Here is a 25,129-nt window from a genome sequence, read left to right on the forward strand (position 1 = left end):
GCCATTTTCTTTTTTAATACGACTCACATAGATTTAGCTACACACGTTCTGTGTTAAAAAGGAGTGCTTCATAGACAGACCTTGCTTGTATATAGATTAGTTTCTTTTCTTGCTTTTTTGACAAGTTGTGAAAGGTGGATATCCTTTGAAGGCTGAGAACCATAGGAGTTGAAAGAAATGTGAATGTTTTTGTTTTTCAACAATAAATAGAGACATCTGATTTATTTATCAATTGGTTATATTATAGTTCTATGAATATTATTCTGCTTGTGTATACTTGAAAGTATATACAAGCCTTTATTACTAAATAATAAGAATAAAAAGGAGATGTTCTTTTGTATAAAATCAAAGAGGGAAATATTTTTCACAAGCCACGGGGATTGATTTTTTTTTCATAATGATTGAAAAGGAAATATTCGTAAATTTTCGAATTATGACTAAGACAACATTGATGTTAAAGCAAATTGAATTAATATTAATATGAATAAAATATATATTTATTTATATAATCTCTCATCTGTAGAACAGAAGAGAAAGCCAGTTTTTCCATGAAGACCGGAAAATAGAATACCGGATTAAGTCCGCAAAAAGTAGGATCGACCTCTTAGATTTCGTTCAAAATTATCCCTGCAGATAAATAAAAAAGAATTAGCATCAAACGATTAAGATGTTATTATACGAACCAATCTCGGAGCTTTCTTGTTCGGAAAAAGTAACCCCTTTTTTCAGGAGGTTCCATTGCTATAGGCCCATGATCTTCTTCATTGTTCTCATCCCCTCTTCGATTTCGAAACCAGTATGCCGCAGCCGACGATCCAGGATCCTTTCTCGTTCTTAGGAAATAACCTCTCATAGAAATAGGTGATGTGTCCTCCATCCAATCTGACTTCCTTGTTCGGAAATAGTAGCCTCCTCGTGGGGATCGATTCCCATCCCCTTTCCGTGTTCGAAAATAAAAGTTGGAACCATCTCGTCTTTCCCTGGGGTTGAGTTGCTGTGTGCCCTCCTCGACTTCATTAGGTACGTCATCCTCATCCTCCATTAATCTGCTGGTGATGTCTTGTGGATCATCTTGTAGATATGGGTCCTTCTTTGTTCGGAAGAGGTACATCCTATCTTTTTTATTAGGATCCTTCCGTGTACGAAATAAATATCCAGCTCGACTCTGTCTTATGTATCCTTCTTCATCATCCAAGGGGGTATGGCTTCTAAGCGGGTGGAGAGGAGGCATGGGGTTCTCTTGTAGAGGATGATCAAATAATTGATCATTGAAGGTTTTAAATCCAGACAAATCTCCACCCTTATCCTCGCTGTCTGTAAAAGTAAATTAATAAATGGAAGGATTTTTAGAATTATTATATGTAATTTTTTATTTATGTATAAGACTATGTTTTTTTGCAACAAAAAGTTATACATAATTTTGAGAGCAAAAAAAAAAAAAATTAAAAAACTTAAATTAAATAAAGAAGTTTTAGGAAAAATTCTTATTGATTTTATACAAAATCCAATAAATGATATTGAATTAAAAAAGTTGTGAATAGAGGCCTTCAAAGTAAACTTTTTACTTTCGGCAATAGTTATGTAGGTAATGTATCTTATAATATAGATATAGATACATAAATCATTCATAGAGCTTGACAGTTTATAGGTACACAAATTTTAGTTGTTAGTTTCAATAGTTTGTTTTTAATAAATTTAAAACTGTCGCCGATCTTTGCTTTAATAAATACTTTTTGTTATAGTGAATGGTTACTTTTCATAATTTAAAAAATATATTTATATCTTGAGAGATAAAAATCTTTTATAAAATAAAACTTTTCCCTTTAATTTATAGTTATAATTGTCCAGAATCTCTTTAAAGAAAAGTTATTTTTTCTTTATAATTGTTTCATTTATATTCTTAGGTAGTGTTGTCATTGTCATATATTTTATCTACCGAGTGTTGCAAGACTACATTCCTGTAGAGTTTCTGTCTCGTTCCAGAAAAGTTTAGTCTTACATATGAGTTCTCAAACTTATAAAGTTTGGACATTGTCATTCAACTTTATTTCTCCTTTTTTTAATTAGTTTAGTACTGACAGTTCTAAGGTCCGATAGTTTTAAGGAACGGCCCTAAGACTGGGCTGAACCGAACAAATAAGGACTGGCAAAATACTAGTAGAAATCCCTATTAGGGAATTGACAAAAAAAATTATAGTCCTAAGTGAAAAATTATATTGGTCCGAAATGTATATTTTTTATTTGAATATAGTAAATGTAGTCTGTTTGTTTATTTGTATATGAAGGACTCATTTTAAAGTAGGAGCATGTATTCCTAAAGGTCATTGCATCATATTAAAAAATAAAATGAAAGTACTGACAGTAACATTGCTGGATAAAGCATCATGACCTTTTGGCCATGTAAAAATAAAAGAAACAGAACTCCGAGTCTAACAAGGACTTAGTATTATAACTCCAGCACAAATCTTTTACGAGCACACACACAAGTTCAATCAGGTTTTGAATATAATTGAATGTAGGAGAAAAGGAAGTTAACTACTCAGGGCTTAAATAAATATGAGAACAGCAATTAAAATAAAAAAAGAGTCAGCTTAAAAATACATACGATTTACATCATATTCATTATTTTATCTTTTGTAATCAAATTGAATTATAATTTTAACATTAGCCAAAAGAAATAAATTGGCTGGATAACTTTTTATTAGACGATCAGCAGCAGTTGAATATTATGATGTCAAAGTATACTCTTTTTGTCAGTTGATCTGTATTTCTTGTATTTGTGTAGAGACAGTATAAAAAGATCCTGGAAATTTAAAGGGAAATATGATAAAACTTCATTATCTTGTTTTCTTGAAGAAATAACTATAATAATTTTCATGCATAAAAACTACACTAAAGCCTGAAATATATTTTTATTCTCGTGAAATAATAATATAATAAAAATGGAAAAGTTTTTGTTAACGTATTTTTTCATGACTCACTATAAAATTTACTAATTTATCTTTCCTCTTTCTATCCCAACCTATCGAATAGAAAATCAAGAGTCCTGAAGGAAAATACCTTAATAATTTATTGTTATTGCTCAAATATAATCCTAAATATCGGGGCTTCCCAATTCATTATTCGAAAAATATCATTAATATAATTTAAAGAACGGTGTCTTGTGCAAAACGTTAATTTAACAGAATAAGTTCTCACAAAAAGTGTTTCCAGGATCTCTTTATGCTGCTTCTACAGATGTATACATTTAAACTATGTCTAGAAAACATTAGCTGGTCAGAATTTATCTGCACCACTCTGTATGTTTAGGGGATCTTTTTTTTTGTTGTCAGCAGTGGACAAATCTATGTTTTTGGTTCGACATGGAAGGTACAAATAATATAATTATATTTAATTAATATAAAAGACGTTGTATAAAGAAAAACTTTATTTTGTTCGGGAACAAAGGAAAATAGTTTCTGGCTTTAAGTAGATATAAGTACAAAATTACATTTATAAGGAAAAAAGTACAGGTATACATTACTTAGTTTTATATTTAAGCATTAATGTATATATAATCTTCACATATATACTTCAAATCGATGACATAGACGTCATGGTTCTTTATTATTTACATACAAACAGAAATGCCATTTGTACAGGGTGATGACTCACAATTAGAATCCTCCCTGTGGGCATCTAGCCTCAGTTCTATAAGTTTGACAATTTTGTACTTGATCCCATTAGAAAAAACTTACAAAAAGATACAATTTGATGTTTGTTTTGTTTTTGTGTGATCAAAAATGTTTGAGCAACAAGAAAAACGGCAAAGGATGTGAGATCTCCTTCGCCCACAAGTTGATTCCAAAGAGATATTTTGAAATGACTCAAGAGTTGAGTTCAAGGGAACCTTCAGGAACAAACATACAGCTCAGTTCATAGTTTTCGGTGTCGTGGGGTCGGAGAGTAGAAACATGGTTCCCTACTTCTTCGAGGAAAACACAAAAGCCACCATGGACGTCTACTACAAGGTCTTCCGGTATCATAGTTGAAGAGCATGTTCCTCGGGGACAACTATATATTTATCTAAGACAGCGCCCAGGGACACACGTCCAAGAAGGTGCAACCTTTCTTTAGGGAGAGCAATGCTGCCGTCTGGCCGGTAGACTTCAGGACTTTGTCCTCAAGTACGTGAATCCCCGGTACTTGGCTGCTTGGAGCGTCTTGGAGGTTAATACGAACAATACTTCTCACCGAATGTTGATACCCTGAAGGCAGTGATCACAGAGGAGTGGAACAACTTGTCCTCTGACTTCATCAAAGCCAGTTGTGGTTCTGTTCGTCTGCGTATTGAAGCCATCATTCTTAATGGAGGGGCACATATTGTAATAAAAAGTGTAGAAAATATTTGAATCACCATCTTTGCCTTCAAAAGTTTGGCATAAAAACGGCAAATAATAAATAAATGGAGAAGTGAAAATGGCTCTTAAAATTTTCTAATTTTTGAGTCCTCACCCTATAATACTTGGAAAAGTTAACATTAAGAATGTGAAATCCTTCTGCACATACCTTTAAATAAAAAATTTGTGCTGTTAATCTTACAATATATTATTACCAGAGGTGTATAAAATATGTACTATAAAACAAACTCTTTCTATTTGATAATTTCAAGAGTGTTTTTTATTTAGTTAAGCTGTAATTATTATTTTTAACTCTTGATGACAGAACATCTATGTATAAAGTAATAACTACTGCATGTCCTCATGGATAACAAAAATCAACAATGAGGGTTTGCTCAGGAGTTATAATTGTAAGTCTGCGTTGGACTCGGAGTAGAATTTAGGATCGACATCGCAGTTATTCCACCTAACAGGATGGCCCATATAAATTTGGTAAAAGGGTTTGGTTTGGTAACTTATAACAAACTAACTAGATTGAGTAGAACCATATATTTTTTTAATTATTTTAAATCTGTTTTTAATGAAATTCAATTATTTATAATGAAAGGATAACCTCAGGCACAAACGCCGGAAGCTTTAGCAAGGTCTGAGCGACAGATCCACCTTTGCCATTGGGTCTCTGCAGACGAATGATACCTGGGGCAGACCTCATGCTCGACTCTTCCACAAAGATAATAATCGTATGGGTTCAGGTCTGGTATGACTATGACTGCAGGCTAAAAATCCAGGGTCCAAATATGAGGACATTCTGTGGCCAAAGCATCTTACACTTTTTAAACTTGTGGCCTGGTGCACTGACAAAAATTTGTAGCTTAATTTATTCCATATTAAAAAGGAAGGAAAAACCTAATAAAATAAAATTGCCTCGTAGCTAAAATGACAGAGTTTGATTAAAAATATTCGTACTTTGAGTAGCCACTGCATTTATGTAACCTTTATAACTCAATAGTCGATCAATTACTGTAGTATATGTAGTTTATACCCATTATACAAAACTCAAGTGATTTTACTTACATTGAGAAAATTGTATAAGTTTGCCCGCACTTCATATTTTCCCTTTCTATCTCGAAATTGGGAACATCAACAGCGGAAAAGAGAAATTTAATAATGCAAACTTTTAATTTAATACTAAGGAAATGACTTCCTTAGTAAGGTGAGCCGAAGATTATATTATTGGAGTAGGAGGGAGGAGAGGGATCTCGGCCGGCTTTTAGCACTTTGGATGATAATAAAAGTAGATCGGAGGTCTTGTGGTTGATTTTATCCTTTATGTTGAATGGGGGGGAGTCCGATCTGAAGACAGGGATGAGGATGGAAGAGATCATTTTGTGAGGCACTGCACCAACATTATGCGAGGAGTTCATGGATGTTCTAGAGTGAAAATTCTAGAAGCGCTTGAAATAGACGAATTTGCTCACTACAACTCCCAGACAAGGTATTCCTGAAAATAATTATACTGCACTGATTCATGACAGATATAAGAAGAGACCGCCTTACTTTACAAAATGATCTCCTCCAGCCTCATCTCACTGTCTCTCCCTCCCGATACTTATTAAGAGACAAAGTCACAACCTCCTCAACATAATGAGAGCTTCCATCTCCTTTCATGATCATCCAATGTGCTAATTGTTCAAATATTTCAAAAAAAAAAAAAAAAAAAAAATTGAGATCCCTGTCTTGCGACTCCAATAATATAATCTTTGCTTGGTTACACGTCGCTTTCCCTTACTTTGCATGGATATTTCCTTTGTAATAAAATGTTGCAATAACGGACTTTCAGCTATCTGCTGTTGCTGTCTCCAATTTTGAGATAGAAAGAGAAAGTATGACGTGCGGGAAAACTTATACTAATAATATCCACATATTAGATACTATTTTTAAAATCATTAGTCATTAAAGACAATCAATAGTATATTTTCTACAGCATATTATTACTGGATGTATAATATATTTAAGGCAATATTAATAATTTATAAATGTCCTATAAGGTTATTAGACTGTGATCGGACGACAACTTTTATCTTCCATGACTGCGTTTTCTTAACAAAGCTAATGTAATTAATTCATTGAGATATATCTACATCAATCAATATGTATTATTTTTATCTTTGGAACTTTTATACAGGGTGAACATGAGTATTAGAGTACCATAAAAAAATTAAAATGTTTTACAGATTATGGCTTGTATTAAAATGATATATATATAAATTTTTACACAGACGGCCTCAATAGCTGTCTTTGCTGAGCATGACAACTGAACTGTACTTTTCCTCGATCATACACTGCATTGGAGAGTCAAGAGGATTCAGATCAGGTAAAATATGTGGCCATAAGGCTTTCTCCCAAAAGTGATATGGGTAACAAAATCTCCACAGAGATTCATTTAATGGTATTAAAGGTGATGACCCTTTAATTCAGGACAACTTGTATATTGTTGTCTAACTACCAATATTTTTGTACTGATATAATTATGGATATCAGTATTCTTTTATACTTTTTAGACAAAAAATATGGAACAGAAATGTCGTTAAGGAACATGACATGCACTTATAGGTAGTGATGTAAATCAGGTGTATTTAGGCATGTTCGAAAAAAATGTACATATAAATCATAGATATGGTTTTAATCTCACAAGATTTCCATAGTCTCAGAGGCAATTCAGCAAAAAAATATATCATTTCAAAAAACTGAGAGGGGTATGAGTTGATAGGTACTTTTAAAAGTCTATAAGGCAATTAAATCGGATAATTTCATCATTGTTATGATGTGATAACTGTTTAATCTTGCTGAAAAGATTAAATACATTTTAAAACTTACACTAGTTCACACATATTTAGTTTTGAAAATTGTGTATATTTTGGGGATGATAAAAAAAGGAAATGGAAAATCAAAATGATAAACCTGATAATTTGAAGAATGTTTCGGAGGAGAATAGTGCCTTCATCATGTTTTATTAGATCAGCAACAATCTGCTGTCTTAAGAGGACAAATGAACAACGACAAAGACAAAAATTACTCTGATGTTAATCCTTAATTCTACTACAAGTCCAACAAGGACTTACAATATCAAATCCTCAGGGCTACTCTTCGTCCTTCATGAATATATAAGAATGTTCAATCAGGGTTTTAAAATAATTGAGCGGAAATCATTTTTCAGATTATTAATGCCAAAAAAGTGGACCAACTTAAAAATACATACGATTTACATGATTACTTATAGATAAAGAAGGAATTTGTGTAAAGAAATAACTAAGTTTACCGCTTAGAAAAGGAGAATGTGTTGTTGCGTGTGCTCTTTCTTCTTTTTTGTCCATTAATTAATAAGTCGTTAATTAACATTTCCCTCGAAAAAAAAGAATTCTGGCCAATCTTTGTTGTAAATTGATTTAAAAATATTTAATAAACTAAAATATATCTGTATTTCAATGTAATTAATATATTTTCGCTGCACTAATGATATTTTAAATCTAAAAGGTTCTTCTATTTATAGCAGTAATTCAATTTATCCCTTCCAAAATCGTTTAATAGACAGCAGATAATAACATGGGTCTTCATTCAGTAACACCATATCTCTCACTCCTTCTTTTCTTTGTGCTTTTACAAAAATCTCATCTATACTTCTAGGGATGTTAACATAATTTTTGTTGAGGATGATGTCTGGCTCAGAAGTTAAGCGAATTTTTTATAAAAAAGTCAAATTATTATTCTTACAATTTTTTTATCAAGGAAATATTTTTAGGGGGTGTGAGATCACTACATAAATTTGAGGGGTGATGTCGTCAGCAGGTCAATATTGTTATCAGTATTGTAGTCAGTACTCCGGTCATGACCAGTATAGCGAACGTATTATATATGCACTTTTCTTTATCCAAATATTTATTATTTATTAATATGAAAATTTTCATTGATTACGAAAACAAAAATTTATCTTTTTTTTGACCCATTTTGTGACATTATTTATATCTTACTTACTTTGAATATATTGTCTCCCTTATTAGGTATACAATTAACATTTTATGTCTAATTTCGATGATTTATGTGAAGATAGTTATTGATGCTTTTATTTAACATTGGTCTTATCTACTTTTGTTTCATTAGTGTGGAGTTAATGTGCAGTTCCACCTCTAGCAGTCAAAACTATTGTAGTGGTCCTTTTAAAAATGTATACAGCTTGTTTAATATTTATCATTTACGTGTTTAATATTCATTTAATATTTTATTTTTCAAAAATGGAACCCGCAGGAAATATGCACATGCTCACATCTTTTTTTGAAGGCAGAGTAGGCCATCTTGTTGAAATTGTCCTTTATGGAGATCCACACATCGTAGAAAGTAGCCATCATATCATCAATATTTAACTCAGCTCCCTCGAGAGCCTCCTAGTTGACGTTGAAGGGTTGCTTTCAGCAAGGGTATTGTAATTTTTTTTTATCAAACTAGACACAAAATTTCAACGTGTATGTATTTAAAATATATTTTCAAAACATATGTTTAAAAAAATTTCAATCAAGTATCTTAACTCGAAACTGAGCGATGAGTCTGTAAAGTCACGTCTGCGGAATTTCAACACACCCTGAACACCTTCTATATAAGATATTTTTTTCATATGGATATAAAACTCCGTGGCGTCAATTTTTAACTGACGATCGTTAATGTGAGAATCCATCTTTTAAATTCCTTTACATGTTTACACAAGATACAATTGCAATTTTCTAGCAAATTCAAGTAAAAAATGTATAATATTATCACTTTTTAATAAGTTTCATTTCATATTTTGAAGACAATTCTTTCGTTTAAACTTGATCGTCCAACCATTTGATAATATATTTATTTGGAGCATTTTACCGATATTAATAAGAATGTTTATTTAAACCAACATATACAATGTGTATGAGAACACTTCAAAAACCACTTTTTGCACATAAATCTAAACACTCACAAACTTATTACCAACCTTTGTAAGTATGTAACTATTTGAGAAAACTTTTAATTGCATGTCTCACTCCTTTGTAAATATCTAGGACGATGCTTTCATAATTTATGATAAAACATTTACATATTATGTATTAATATTTTATGTGCATATTGCAAAAGTATAGTAAAATATGAACCAAAAAAAAAAAAAAATCTTAACATGGAACATGAATTCTTTTTTGTGCCTGCTAAGGGTGACTTTTTTTCACTTATTAGAATAATTATGAGATGAAAAAGAGATAAGAATGAAAACAATTATGTAATTAATGTCTTGAGGAATTAAAAAATTAGTAGATTATAACAGTAGTGACTGGCAATTCCCGGAGTTATTTGGCGTCGTTGAACAGGAAAATTTGATAAAATGGCTTTAAATCTGTTTAAAGTAGATTTCAATTCTGGAAACAGCATTAATATACTCCTGAAACATCTTTCAGAATAAATACACATTTTATTGTTGGAAAAATGTATTTTCTTTGGAACAATTTGTAAATTTCACAATTTTTAATTGAAGTTTGGTAAATTTGATTAATTTTTTTTTCTTTTAAGTCATTCTTTTGTTTAATCCATTTCCCTTTTTTCAATTTAAAGTTACGCATTGTTAAAAATATAAGCTGCTATCCCATATAAATATAAAACTCAATATCATCAAAGTTAATAAGTAGATTTTTAGTACCAAAAGTTTGTTAAAAGTAATTAACAATTTTTATAGCAGTTTTTATAATATTTTAACAATAATAATCAAAAATTATACCTTGTTTATTCCAAAATCTAATGTTGTTATGATTAATTAGAGTAATTTTAAGAAGTTTTCAACTGTATATCGAAAAATAAAATTCGCTTAATATTTGGGTTAACGTTTAACCCAAGTTCATTAACTACGTCAAAAAAAAATCCTTCACAATCGGAGGGTTAACATGGAAGACGAAGAAATCAAGCCGAAAATAATTCACGCAAACCCCTTTACTTTGTGGTTAAAGAAGCGGTTTCTGTAAAGGTTGAAGACCAATTTGTTGAATACCATTTTGCTGACAGACACTTAGTCGAATAACCACTTTGCCGAAAAGAAAAATTGCCGAACAATATATTTGATGATGATTCATTTTACAATGCTGTGGAACTATGATTCCAATTCATTTTATTCCAATTTTGTAATGGAAAGAAATAAAAAAATAATCAATAAGAACAGTACTATCTTGCAAATTACCAAAATACACTTTGTTTTCAAGGTAAGCTTGATATGTTAACAATTTTCATAAGATAATGCATACTTCCAGATCAAGGAAGACTCCGATTCCTGTAGGTCTGAAGAAATCGTCCTGCCATAGATAAACTCAAAGCATTTTTAAACTTTGTTTAATTTTATATTTGTATTATATAAAGGGGATTATTCCCTATCTATTTCAAACTAATAAATCCCTTAGTAATCTTTTATGAGATTTTTAATAAATATAGAATACTTCATTCTTTTAAGTGTAATTTTAACATTGTACATTCTATTTCATTTGCCCAATTTAATCGTATGATCTGTTTGTTAATACTTAATGCTTTAAGAAGTAATTGAAAAAATTATGGAATAAGAAACAATAAATTTAATTAATAAAAAAATGATCAACCAAAAAAATAGTTTGTGGAGACCCTAAACTTTGTCCGTACGTCATAATTTATTTTTTTATGTCGAAATTGGAGGTTGCGTCTGTGGAAAGTTGAAATTCAATCATCGCAGCATATTAATAATACAAAAAAAAACTTCGAAGCGATTAGAATTGAAGCAAATAATATTTATTGGAGTAGGAAGTGAGGGGTCTCGACTTTTTCAAGATATTTGGACAGTCAGCTACTTGGTGGATCATGAATGTCTCATTATGTGGAGAAGGTTGTTATTGGGCCTCTTATGGAGTATTCAGAAAGGGAATTGGAGTTGACTCCAGGATGTGGCAAAGGAGATCATATATCTTAATGTAAGGCACTACGGTTTTTTGTTATTTTTAATGTTCCTTTAATTTATCAGATTGAGTTGTATTAATTAAGTATAAGTAAACATTAGATTTACTCCATCTGACCTAGTTAGTGTCTTTGAAGTACATATACTTAATCTAGGATCTAATATCCTTCACTACGAAAATAAGTTAAAATAAATAATTTCTCTCGAGCGCGTTGTCCATTGAGCTATGTCGTTCCATAAAACTTTTTTTCAATCTACCACAAATCATTATAGTATAATTACGTACAAGAGTCGTAGTGTGTAAACTCATAATGAGATATTTCATTTAGTTTCAAAATATACCAAAGTGCTTGTAGTCCGAATATTTCCAATAATTCGAGATCTCTCCTTCTACTACAAGAATATATTATTCTCGTTGCTTCACTTAATGAAATTTTTTTGTTCTTAATGATTAAAATGAACTGCAATAATTAAATTTCAATTTTCCATGGTCTTTAATTTCGAGTTCGAAAGAGAAAGTATGGCTGCCGGCAAATAGTGTACCCTGTATTGTGTGTATTTTTGGCGTGTAAAAAAAAAAGCCCAAAATAAACATAGTCACTATGACGATTAGAAAAATACTTTGGAGGACAGTAGCTTAGCTTTCATGGGGTAGAATTAATTTTACTGCAAGAAGCTTTGAGAAAGATGAAATATATACAAACTCAACTCCATATCTAGCAATGATATAGAGAGGAATTACTCCGAGTCCAACAAGGACTTACAATTATAATTCCTCAACGTGACTCTCCGTCATTCATGAGTTAAAAAATAATCATGTTTAGCCTTTATAGTTTATATGGAGTAATGTAAAACTTATGTATTTTTTAGCGTGCCCGCTTTTTTGGAATTGGTAATCTGAAGAATGAATTTGCTTTTCCAAACTTTTGGCATTATTATTAAACTCCTAAGTAGTGAACTTCCTTCTTTGCTACATTCAATTATATTGAACACCTGATTGAACAGTCGTGTGTGCTCAAAAAAGACGAAACGTAACTTTGAGGCATTGATGGGGAGCTATAATTGACAATATCCTTCTTTATTTCCTTCTCATCTTCCTCCCTTATCACAGATGATTGTAGATGATCTAATGAAATGTCATGGGAGCTATGTTAATCTTCTACTAATCATTTAATAAATTGTCAGGGCTACCATATCACTCTTCAATTTCTTTATTTTTCAAATATGCCAAAGATAAAGACGATTTTTTATAGCTAACGATATTTTAAATAGTTAAAACATTAATTTTATAATTGTTATAATTCAATTCAACTTTTCATTTCATAATTATTCTACTCTATAAAGTAGTCCTTAAATTGACCAATAGCAGAAAGTTCTTCTTGAAGATATATTGCATATAATAAGCGATTTAAATTATTTAAAAAAGGCAAATTACAAAGTGATCGATCATGTTGCACGGTATTTGCACAAAATTCCTTAAATAATTAATTGTAGGTAACTTGATTTAATTTGCACGACACGCAGGAAAATCTATATTGCATCACTAAACCTTTCCTAGTAAAGATCTTGTAAGATTATAGTATTATAATAACTCCATCTGACTACAAATTGGCGTCAAGGAAGTTCATATACACTATTATAGCTGAGCAAAAAGTAATGATAAATAACAGTCTCATATTAGCAAGGAAAAAAATGGTTGTTACGTGTGTTTTTTTTTGTCCATTATTTGCCAAATCATTGTTGTGATAACGTTTCCCTCAAATAAAGAATCTATAGTTTGCCACTAACATTTGTTAAATATTATTATAAAAATGACTAAAAACAGCTCCTTTTTTATTATTTATCCTCTAGTGTTATTTGAAGTAGAGAAGATTCACATTATTAAAGGTGGAAAATGTAATATGATTACCTCTAAAATAAAATATAATATGGTGACTCTTCAAAATTAATAACATATGTATCACTCCTGCCTTCTCCTTGCACACAACCATACCCTCAACCCTATGCATGATGTATTTTTCCTTCTTAAGGAGTGACCGAGTATCAATCTTTGCATATTGGGTTCACTAGAATAATTTCTCCTGAGATTGTTGTCCACAACTTTCCTTTTCTTCTCTTCTTTTAAAGAAAAACAACTTTTTGTTAATGTTTCTTTAATTGTTTGGATGGAGTTGTACTGATTAAGTATATGTAAACATTATATTGTAAACAATTACTCCATCTAACCTAAGATTATTGTGTGAAGTCCATATAGATAGAGTATCTTTTTTTTTCAATGAACCAACGTACATAGAGTTCAAGATAATAATTTCTCCGAGCGCGTTACCAATAAGCCATTTTGAGTTTTTAATTGAAAACTGAAAGCAGGAAATACAATTGCCCTTCCTCCAGTTAGGAAACAATTCTCAAAAGGATTTCTACAAAAAAGGCCCAAAATTCATTGGTAGTTACGTCAAGTATTCCTTTTTTATCAACTATGGTACTACATTTGTCTAACTTATTGAAAGAATATGTATTACCTCAGCAAATCATCAACTTTCAGATCAATAACAAGGACCAAGAGAAGTCATATCAACAGCTGAGCAAGAGGTACATTTTATGGGGGCAATCATTGAATAGTATTATAGTAGGGGTTTTTATATTTTTATCTCCAATTTCAGAATCTTGATAGTCTTACTACAATCCCCTCCTCTAGATTTTTTAACTCTCTAAAAACAGTTTCTCATTCATATATACATATTAAGACACATCATTTCGGGCCTGTTACATCCTTAGCAGATTGCTGGTTTCAAATTTATTTGGATTTGGGTAAACATTTTAAAGTTCAGGGTTTTAGTTATGCCTCAAACCAATTTTGTGAAAGAAAAATATATCAATTTTCGAGTACGATAGAGTTCGAATTTTTGATAATTTCCACATAATATGCAATGGGGTTGTTTTTCCTGCTTCATATGTCAACTCTCTTTTAATAATAGTAGTTGCATTAACAAATCATTATTCGAATGGAGTTTTTCGAATATTTAAATAAAGTCAAATTTTCTAAAAAAAATGTTTCGTGCGAGTTCGAGTAATTTTTAGAAAATGACCAGCTTAAGTAAGTTTTTTTAAGGACATACTATTGGAACTGGACTGAATAGAACAAGACTCAACTCATCTTACATATATTTATAATTCTTTTTTTGGTGTTATTACAAATCAAATCCAAAATGGTAGAAAATATCTGTTTGAAATTTAGCAAGTGGACATATAAAATAACCCATCCTTTTTCTATGATATTTTTGGGCTTCCAAGATCATGACAAGGCAGTTTCTGACCAAAATAAAATCTTAATTTCCTTCTTTATTTCTAATCCCCTTTATTCAGTCAAAAATAAAAAGAGTGTGCCCGCTTTGCATGGCTGAATAAAGGGGATTAGAAATAAAGATGTGGGAAGAAGTATCTGAACATATTTCTGATTGCTTTTTTTTTGGCAATCTATTGTGTTTATCTTGTTAAGCTCAAACTTCAATTGAGAGTACTGTCTATAGACAGCAACTTTTGCTTTTATAGTTAATCTCTTCAGGTTCACCATGAAGCAGCAAGAGGACACGCATAAAGTCATTATAGAATTGTTTGAGGCCCGCAACGATGCTAAGGCAATCATAAAAGTCACATAATATGCCAAGATCAATATCTAAAACATCTGCAAGCGAGTGAATGCGGGTAAGGGGCTTTCCCATTCCTCATGTGGTACACACAAAGGCAAAAAGTGGACTGGCTACATCAGGGCTGGGCTCAAGAGGTATATCAAAACAAATCCTGTCATCTCAATGGCTGCTCATGCTCGGAGGAGGGGTATCAGTAGGAGGACGGTGATTAGTCAAGCTTCATCTTGGACGCTGCCTACAACCCAAAGAATGAACACATGCTAGCAGAGAATAGATATAACGTTTGTTCTGTGACAAAGACCAAGTTCCCGTACAAGATAATGGCGTTTGGCTTGATCACAAATGATGGGAATGTTTTGCCGCCTCACATTTTTTACAACGATCTCAAGTTGACCTCCTGTGTGTGCTTAGTCTTTCTTAAGAATGTTTTGATGACATGGCTGTAAGCCACATGCCCTCCAGATACAAGGTTAATGTGGATTCAAGAATAAATGTTGCAAAATTGTCATAAATTTACCCCGACATCCACTTCCAATTCGTTATCCCAGCTGATGAGTGGCCTTCCATGAGGCCTGACTTTAACTTGTGGGATTTCTAGTTGCGATCATATCTGAGCAAGAAGGTAAACAAACAGATGTAATAAAGGGCTCCTGCTCAATCTTTATGCCCTGTTTACAGTTGGTGATCTATGCTGATGGTGATCATATTGAATGATACAAGAGCTAATTGTTTAATTTAAATTTCATGCGTTATAAATTTTGTCTTCAAATTGTCCAGAAACTTCTGCCCACCACTGTACATATATAAATAAAATAAACCTATTTAATTATATAGGTGTTGATTGTTTTGGGCTACCCCCCACCCCACCCAATGATGAAAGCTATCAACTATAGCTAATATTATTCGATTCTTAGGTTTTCTTTTCAAATGGACTCACGATTCGCCTTGGAAACATTACACTGACTCAGGACTCGATAAGTCATTTTTTGAACACAACTATTCCCACTTTTACCTCCCAAAATACAAATATGTAGAGTAATTTGGGGCCAAACAGTCAACGGACTGCTATTTTCTTTTTTTTTCTTATAATGGCTTCTCTAATTATTTATATACATTCATTGAAAACTTTTATTGTATTTAGTAATTCATTTTTTTTGTTGTTTCAAGACAAAATTACTAAACTTTCTCATGAGGGGTAATTATTTATTAATATAGAGTTATTTGCCTTTAAGTCAGTAAGTATAATACCATATATCATGTACAATAAAAAAGTATTCAGTCAATTATATTTATAGTATGAATAGGTATAATAAGATACAAAAGTTAATCTAGTATTGTTCAAAAGAAATGTAAAACGTTTCATTCTGTTTTAATAAAGTTATATTTAATTCTCTTAATTCCCTTTACAAGAAGATGAAGTTCAAAAATATAATTTCACAAATAAATAAATGCTCATTTTTTTGTTAGTAGAATAAATTTTGAGAAAAAAAAGAAGATTTACTAACTCTTGTCTGTTTCTTCTGGTGGCTCTATGAGAAGTGATATCGCCTTAAGAAATAAAGAATGAATAAATAAAGACACACTTTTGTTAGATGATATATGTTTTTATATTCCTTCAAAAAGTATTTTGTACTTTAATTTTTTAGGCCCTTTTTATAAAAAAGTGTATAAATAATGAATTCGGAAGTTTTTAGTGTCGTAAAGTTCGTCCTCAAAGATTTTGAGATCATCTCTTTTGAAAAGATGATTCTTTCTCCATATATTTTTTTTAATAATATATTTGTTGTGTACAAGTTTCAACTTGGATTCAAAAAGTTTGCAAAAGCTTCTTCTTACCCCGTTATGTCCGGACTGTTTGTACCAATTCTTTTTTCATAATATTATAATCAACAACTATCCCCGATGACCTTTCGTTTATAAAAATCGGAAAATACAACACCTGTATAAGTAAGTTACTTTCATGGACTAATTGGGCAGCAATTTGTTGGCTGTGTATTAAAATGTAGAGTTTTTATGTTCAGCCTTTGTATCATTATTGAATTGGTTCAATAATCTACAGGTGTGCATACAAACATTTGATATGCATAAGCGTTTGTTGAATTTATTTTGTCTTCCAAAACCCCAATATTCTAAAAAAACCAAACCCGGGTGTACTTTACTGTAAAAGACTTTTTATAATACAAGTTGAACCTAATCCCTTTGATTTATTTTCATTGCTCAATATTTAGTTTCTCATGATTTTTTCTCGAAAATTACAATCTATTAAATGTTTTGGTTTTTTCGGATCAGTAAATATAGTAGACCTCACTTTACTCGGATCTCAAGGGCCGAAAAGATTTGTTTTTACTAAGTGGGGTTTGCTGTAATTGCAAAACAGTTGATCTTGAATTTTGAAATTAAATCAAGATGGAGCAAAGAAGAAAAAAAGAATAATGTTATCAAAGTATGTAATGACAAAATCTCGTAATTTATTATGAATTTAGTTTTATTTGCAAATTAATTTATGTATTCATCAACTTTTTCTATTTTTATCCAGATTATAATTTATGATTCTAGCTAAAATACTTAATATAATAGTATGTTAATATCAAACTAGGGATCGGCAAGAATTTGACTTTTTTAAATTATCGGAATCGGCTCAATAATGCCAAATCCACCGATAACTATACATAATTATTTATTTGTTTAAAATTAATTATATGAGCTCATTTTTGGTTACAAATAAATTAAAAAAATAGACTAGGCAAATTCGTATCGGTAGGAGTTTGGTTGAGCGGTATATTCTGAAACACTTAAGTAATTTTTAAGTAATAAGTAATTTTTTTAAGAGTGAGACGTGGGGATTTGAAATGATTGCATACAATGTAGTGGTCTGTCTTACTCTATTGATAACCCCAATCCTGGAAGTTAAAATAGGTTCAACAGAGCCTGTATTTGTGTTGCAACATATTACATATAAAAAAACATATAACACATTAAAACACTCCCCACAGGAAATAATTTCGTTCTTCAAATATCCAAAATCAACAGTTTATGATGTAATTAAGGCCTTTGATGAGAAAGGAAAGACTAAGAGAGCAGCTCATTCAGCAAGATCTTATAAAATCCAAACTAAAAAATTCATAGCTGGCTTGAAACGATCAATTGACACTGATCCAGACACACCAATTGCTAAGCTGGCCAAGGACTGCAACGTGAAAAAGGGATACTCAATAATGCCCTCATGATTGACATGCATTTCTTGTTTAGGGGCAGAGCCTCAAATCATCTACTAACAGAGCAGAATAAGGGAGACAGAATGAGCGAAGGCAAGATTCTTATACACCAAATGAAGGGCAAAGCTGGTTACTTGAATTTCTTTTGGGACGACAAAATCTTCACCATTGACGCCAAGCAGAATCGTAAAAACGATAGATGGATCTGTGTGGACCCTTATGAGGTCCAACCAGTTATAAAAACAAAGAATCCAGCTTCAGTTAAGGTCCTGGCGGTCATCAGCATGGAAGAATGAGTCCCCCCACTTCTTCTAAAATTACCAGAAGGTGACCAAGGAGGTATACAAGGACGTTTTCAAGGACATGGTTATCCCATGAAGGAATGAAGTCACTGATGGGAAGCCATATATTTTCCAGAAAACCTCATTACTGCCCATAAGCCTAACATTGTTCAAGAGTACAAAATGTGCCAGATCTTGGACCTCCATTTTATTGGTCAGCCAATAGCCTAGACCTAAACCCCCGTAATTTTTACATGTGGGGCAGGGTAGAAAGGATCACCTGCAAGAATTATTATGCCTCAGTTGAAGCCTTGCAGGCCTCCATCGCCAATACAATGAAGGGCATGGATCCGCATGAGGTAGCAAATATATACAAGGCATTCCAGTGCCGCGTACAGATCGTGATCTTTCATTATGAATATTCATTTTAAATTTAATGTGGCTTTCAAGTTTATAAAAAGTTATCTTTCTATCTCTTATAAAAGTGTCATAATTAGCCGTTAAAGTTATTCAGAATTTACCTTGTCCACCCTGTAAATGATATCGGAAGAAAAGTAGTTCATACAAAAATATAATTTATATATATATATATATACTATTTATATACTTAGAGGTGTACACGCACGATAAATGTGGTAATCCGGCTTTACTTGGATATAATTCAAATATCAGTGTTTATCATTTGCATCAAGTAGTAATCCATGCAGGTGTTAAGTATCTTATTATTCTCAAGACTATTTAATAAAATTTCCTCTGTATTTACTGGAAATAGATCATTTTATGAGGTATAAATATAAACTTTGAGCTCCAAAGATAGCGTCTTCTTAAATTATGATGTAATTTATCAAGTGAGTGAAATTAAGTAAACCAAAAACAACTTTTGCTACGTTTTTTGTTTCAATTTGAGATGTCGAATTATACGAAAATAATGGAATACCGTAAAGTTTCAAGTTTTGTCGAACCGAAATCAAATAATTTGTGAATAAACAGTCAACGTCAAATAATTTAACAAAGCAAGTTAACTTTTGCTGAAACTCAAGTAAATCTAATCTCATTTAAGACTTTTAGTCTTTCTTTTATGTGCCGAAGTAAATATTGCCAAAGAAAGATATCATAAATTTCTCCTTGTCACCATTCAACCATTTTTTGAAATATCAGAAACTTTCTTTTTTGCAAAAGAAGGAGAAGGTAAGGTAAAAGTATTGTTGAGATGCTTTGCTGATACAGTAATGACATATTCGCAAGCAAAAAAAAAAAAAGGACTGTAAATAAAACAGGTCATGAGGTCATATCTGAGGTGTATGGCCATTGTTGCATATAATGTAACACTTGCTGGTAAATAAAAATTTAAAAAAACGAAAATCCACGTGCATTGAAGAATGTTTGGAAGAAGAAGAGCTTAGCTTTCATGACGTGGCCATGAAAGCAGCCGTAGAAGAATGAAGAAAAAACAATTCTCTCTCCGTATCTACCAATGATATAGATTCTTACTCTTTGTCTTTGATGTGCAAACGTACCAGTTATTACTATATACTTAGATGTTCTGTTTTCCAGAATTAAACAATAGCAACAACAGTTTTCAAAATCAAAAGTTGTCACCACGGAGGCAGTAGTGTTGAGGAGATCATGAAGGTCGTAGGGTGTTTTTGGAGGGGGTGTTTACAAGATAAAAATATAATGGCTTTAGGTCATACCTTTGAGAGGTCTGCTTCAGCGGTAGACGCCAGAAAATCGGGATGATGGAGGAAGTGGACTCTGCGATCACCAGAAGTATGGCCTCATCGATGAGGCAGCATGGTAAGGGTTTCAATGTCAGTGATTGATTGGACAATGAGGAGATATGTGAAGGATTTCGGAAAGGTTTCATATGCTTTCATATTTGAGTTATTCAGTTTGTAAAAAAATCATTAATTAACTCATATACTAATAAGAAATGGATCTCTCATAGGTAAAAGGAAGTTGGTCTAAAAGTAATATTGAATTTCGTAAAAATGTATAAATAATTTGTACATATTCTTTTTTTGATTATTAAGTTGTTTATGAAACCCTGGAAAGAAAACGAAATTAGAAAGCCTAATGCGTTTAAGATTAGATTTTGATGATTTCAAAGGCTTTTTGTCGTATAGTTATATATAAAACCTCATCAATAATTTTTTTTTATTCAAATGCTTTTTTTAAAGAAATACATGGCAAAAAAAAAAAAAAAATATATATCCAATTAAAATCGAATAAAAGCTTGCTTTACAGAAAAAAGGTAGCAATAGACATTAGTGGAAATGAATGGTTTCCCCCTTTGTTTAACAAATTATCTATGTGTAACCTACAAGAATGGGTTATTGGAAATAATATCCATGTATGATACTTTAACCTTCCCAATTTGTAACAATTATAGAGTTTAAATTTATTCTTTTCTTCTCCATTTCTACATGTAAAAGGCCATTAGATATATTACTGAATTTACAAATTATTTATTGTTATGTTTTTCCATATATAACAATACCGGCAGTCTTTATTATTTACTCATCTCTATTATCCAAATTTTGAAAGGTTAAGAGTCATTTTCTTACAATTTTCGAATGTAGAATACATAATTAGCTGTCTATTGCTAAGAAAAACATTGTCCAAGTACCCACCATTATCAAACAGTACGAGAAGAGGATGGAGATAGCAGCACTCCTACGCATAGGAAGAAGGCCATGGGGGAGCAGAAAAGGGCCTGAAGGAAAATTTTACAATATAATCATGCATGGATGACATTTTAAATCGTGTACATGCATGGATGATATTTATACAATGTCAATCTACAATAAATCAATAATCTTGTCAATTTTTCAATGAGATATTGGATAAAAACTGGAAAAAAAAAGAAGCTATACTTGTGCTCTGGGTATAGAACAGTACATTTCAATAAGTGGCCACAGGTGAAGTCCAGCCCACAAAATTTATTTATAAGTATTGCTAAATTAAATAGTAAAAAAATATGCTTTATTTACTTCATATTATGTATATTTTGATGTTGGTATCCAGGGGCGTCCGAAGGATTACATATATATATACTTCTTTTTTTTTTTTTTTTGGGGGAAGGGGAGGGTCCTGGTTTTTGGAATTTTTTTTTTTACATCTACTTACACTCCTATGGATGCAAATCATGTGTATTTTGGGCATGTTTAAAAATAAATTATACCAAAAATTAATACTATCTGGTTTATTAGATCAGCTGTGATAGGAAAAGATGATGAGAAGAAAGTAAAAGAAGACATTGACAAGGATTACTCTGATCTTTATCCTCAATTCTACTCTGAGTCCAACAACAGTCTAACAATGGCTTACAATAATAACTTTATAATAAATTTGAAATGTATTTGCAAAAAATTTAATTTTTTTTTTTCAAAAAATATAATCTATGGTGAATAAATATGAATGATTGAAATTCAATCAAAAATTTAAAACCAATCTCCTACAAAATATAATCCTGTTGACCGTTTCAGGCTTACGAGGACTATGGGAGTGCATATTTTTTTCATTCCGGGACTTGTGGATTTTTATCTAATATGCCCTTCCTTCCTTCCAGCGGCTGTAGACGTCATAAACTGTGATATTTGGATACCAGAGGATATTCTTGATGTAACTGAGCTGTGTTCTAAACAAAAAAAAATTAGATGATGTTCTTCCACAAGGTCTCGTCCATTACAAATAAATTGTATTGACCAATTTAGATGAAAGTTTGTGTGTGTTCTTGAAATAGATGCTACTAACCAAATATAGCCTCGATATGTTCCCGTAGTACCATCTCTTTTACTTTTCAAAATATTTAGATTTAATTAAATTTAATTTTCTGTGAATAACTATGTTTTATTTTTTCTGAAAAAAAAATTCGAAAAACCAAGCCCCCACCCCCACTAAAAAGTAATCGTGTGAGTGCACCTGACAGTAAAATAGTATTGTTTAACTATTATTTCAAATATAAAAGAATCTGCATCGGAAATTTTTACTAGGATCGTTTCGGGATTTATTTTTTTAAGAATCGTCCCATCACTAGTTATTGACGATAATTCATTGAAGAATACAAATGTAATCTAGACTCCAATTTGCTAAAAATTAATCTAGCTTGTTTTTATGTTAGTAGTAAAATACGTAGGCAAAAATATATTGACTATTGATTTGTAAATAATATATTTATATATTATTTTGCTTTAAAAAAACTTTTCGAAAGCAAGCTCTACAAGGGGGAATTTTCTAAGTATTTCAACAGGACGGACAATGACAAAATAAATGCTTTCTTTATAAAGGCATCGCCTACTTTATACGTATTAACATCAAATAAAAAAAATACCACTGGGTTTATTATAGATTGTATATTATTTTAGTAAACTTTTTCACAGGGTATCTCCCATCACAAATAATTGTATTGACCAATTTAGATGAAAATTGTTCTTGAAATAGATGCTACTAACCAAATATAGCCTCAATATGTTCCCATAGTACCATTTATTTTACTAAATCAATTACTGTCATCAAGAAAATGCAGAAACTCCTATTTTTCTAACAAAGGATTAAGAGATCAATGTTAATATTTCTATTACATCAAATGAACTAATTTCCAAAAAACCTTGATAAAATTCCATCATACAATACATTCACTGAATACTTCTTGATGCAGAAGATAAACTGTGATATTTGAATTAAATCAAAGTAACATGCACTGAGAAGCCCTATGAAATTGCTAGATTTATACAATCATTAATTTTTTTTTTGTATCAACTAGTGACGAGAAAGGGAGGATAATTAGTGAAAAATATCTTATTCGTAATAAGATATTTTTAATACATTTTTTTCACTTATTTTATAAGGGCTTATGAATTATATGTGACTAATTTTGTTTATTTTCGGTTTTGGTTGATATCCATAATTTTGAAATTCTACTCATACCTCATAAATTGCATAAACATTATAGAAGACACAATTTTTAACCTTCATTAGTGAACATCAATTTTTAATAATTAATGAATTTGAATTAAACGTTAACCCAAATATTCAGCGAATTTTATTTCTAGGTAAACCGTTCACATAGACTCAAGATTACGCTAATTAATTATAACAACATCAGATATGGGAACCGAAAGGATATTATTTGTGATTTTTATAATTAAAATGTTATAATTTCATTTTGATAAAAACTGTTATGAATTATTTATAACTTATAATGAATTTTTGCTACTAATAATGTATTCACTACCTTTGATAAGATTGAGTTTGATATATGGGATAACAGCTGATATTATATTTGTAGCAATGGTGTACTTTAAATTGAAAAAAGAGAAATATAAAAATTAAAAGAACAACTTAAAAGTGAACAAATTGTTCAAATTAACAAAAGCTTGATTAAAAATGAAAAATTTGCCAATAGTTCCAAGAAAATACATTTTTGCAATAACAAAAGGTTGTATTTACACTTAAAATTGTTTAAAAGCATACAGTACTAAAATGTATTTGAAACATATTTAAAGCAATTTCATCAAGAAAATGTAGAAAATCCTATTTTTCTAACAAAGGATTAAGAGATCAATGTTAATATTTCTATTACATCAAATGAACTAATTTCCAAAAAACCTTGATAAAATTCCATCATATAATACATTCACTGAATACTTCTTGATGCAGAAGATAAACTGGGATATTTGAATTAAATCAAAGTAACATGCACTGAGAAGCCCTATGAAATTGCTAGATTTATTCAATCATTATTTTTTTTTTTTGTATCAACTAGTGACGAGAAAGGTAGGATAATTAGTGAAAAATATCTTATTCTTAATAAGATATTTTTAATATATTTTAAGTTCTTATATATAATAAAACTAGGTAATAGATCTATAAAATTTAATATAGAGTAAGGTTTCCTCCTATTTGACATCCAATAGCTCACTATTTTTCGTTAATATTAATGGACAAATAGTTTTATTGCTAAAATATGGTTGTTTGGACCCTCAAAATGGAAACATCAAAATAGTGACGTTACACCAAAAATAATCCCCAACATGATCCCCGTCAACGCAAAAGAAAGCCAGAATGATTTTTTTAATGGAACCTGAATTTTTTTGTACTTTCTAAGGAATTATTGTTTATTTCGGAATTGCAATTTTTTTTTTTTTGAAAGGGGCAATATTGCGGTCAAATTAAGTCACTGAAATCATATTAAAATTTTAAACTATTTTAAACATTCCTAGGTATCGTACCTCATTCCTGAAAATCAAATTTTTGTCCAAAAAATTTGGAAAGTTCAATTTTTTGGAAAAGAAAAATGAAAAATTAGATTAAATTTCAAATATTGAATTTTTTAATAAAAATTAACAATTCCTTAAGTTGGGGGGGGCTAAAGCCTCTCGGGCCCACTCTCTGTGGATCCCCTTGATATGATGTACAAAAATAATTTCGGAATTTTTATTTTCTTGAGTTTTGTTCAAAATTGTTTTAATGTTAACTCATTACATATACAATATGCGGAGTTACAAGTTTATGCTTGAAAGAAGCCATATCGTGGCTAAATTAAGGCTCATAAATTATATGGAAGTTCTAAATTATAGTCAACAATCCAATAATTGACCCAAATATGTCTTTGAAATATTGGTTTGTA

At 30.9% G+C, this 25,129-nt stretch overlaps 1 protein-coding gene across 1 annotated transcript in view; it reads right to left on the reverse strand.

Annotated features, from left to right (window-relative positions):
• Nucleotides 1–220: 220 nt before the first annotated feature.
• The window catches only part of LOC121125611 (uncharacterized), a 30,647-nt gene continuing 5,738 nt past the window's right edge, over nt 221–25,129 (reverse strand). Inside the window, exons 2-3 of the mRNA XM_040720797.2 lie at nt 684–1,314; nt 221–627 (exon numbers count right to left, since the gene is read on the reverse strand). Of these exons, the coding sequence (XP_040576731.1) occupies nt 576–627; nt 684–1,314 (683 nt within the window). The 3' untranslated portion in view covers nt 221–575. The remainder of the gene's footprint in view (nt 628–683; nt 1,315–25,129) is intronic.

This window comes from Lepeophtheirus salmonis, chromosome 10, assembly GCF_016086655.4.
Source record: "Lepeophtheirus salmonis chromosome 10, UVic_Lsal_1.4, whole genome shotgun sequence".
NCBI classification, from domain to species: Eukaryota; Metazoa; Arthropoda; class Copepoda; order Siphonostomatoida; family Caligidae; genus Lepeophtheirus; species Lepeophtheirus salmonis.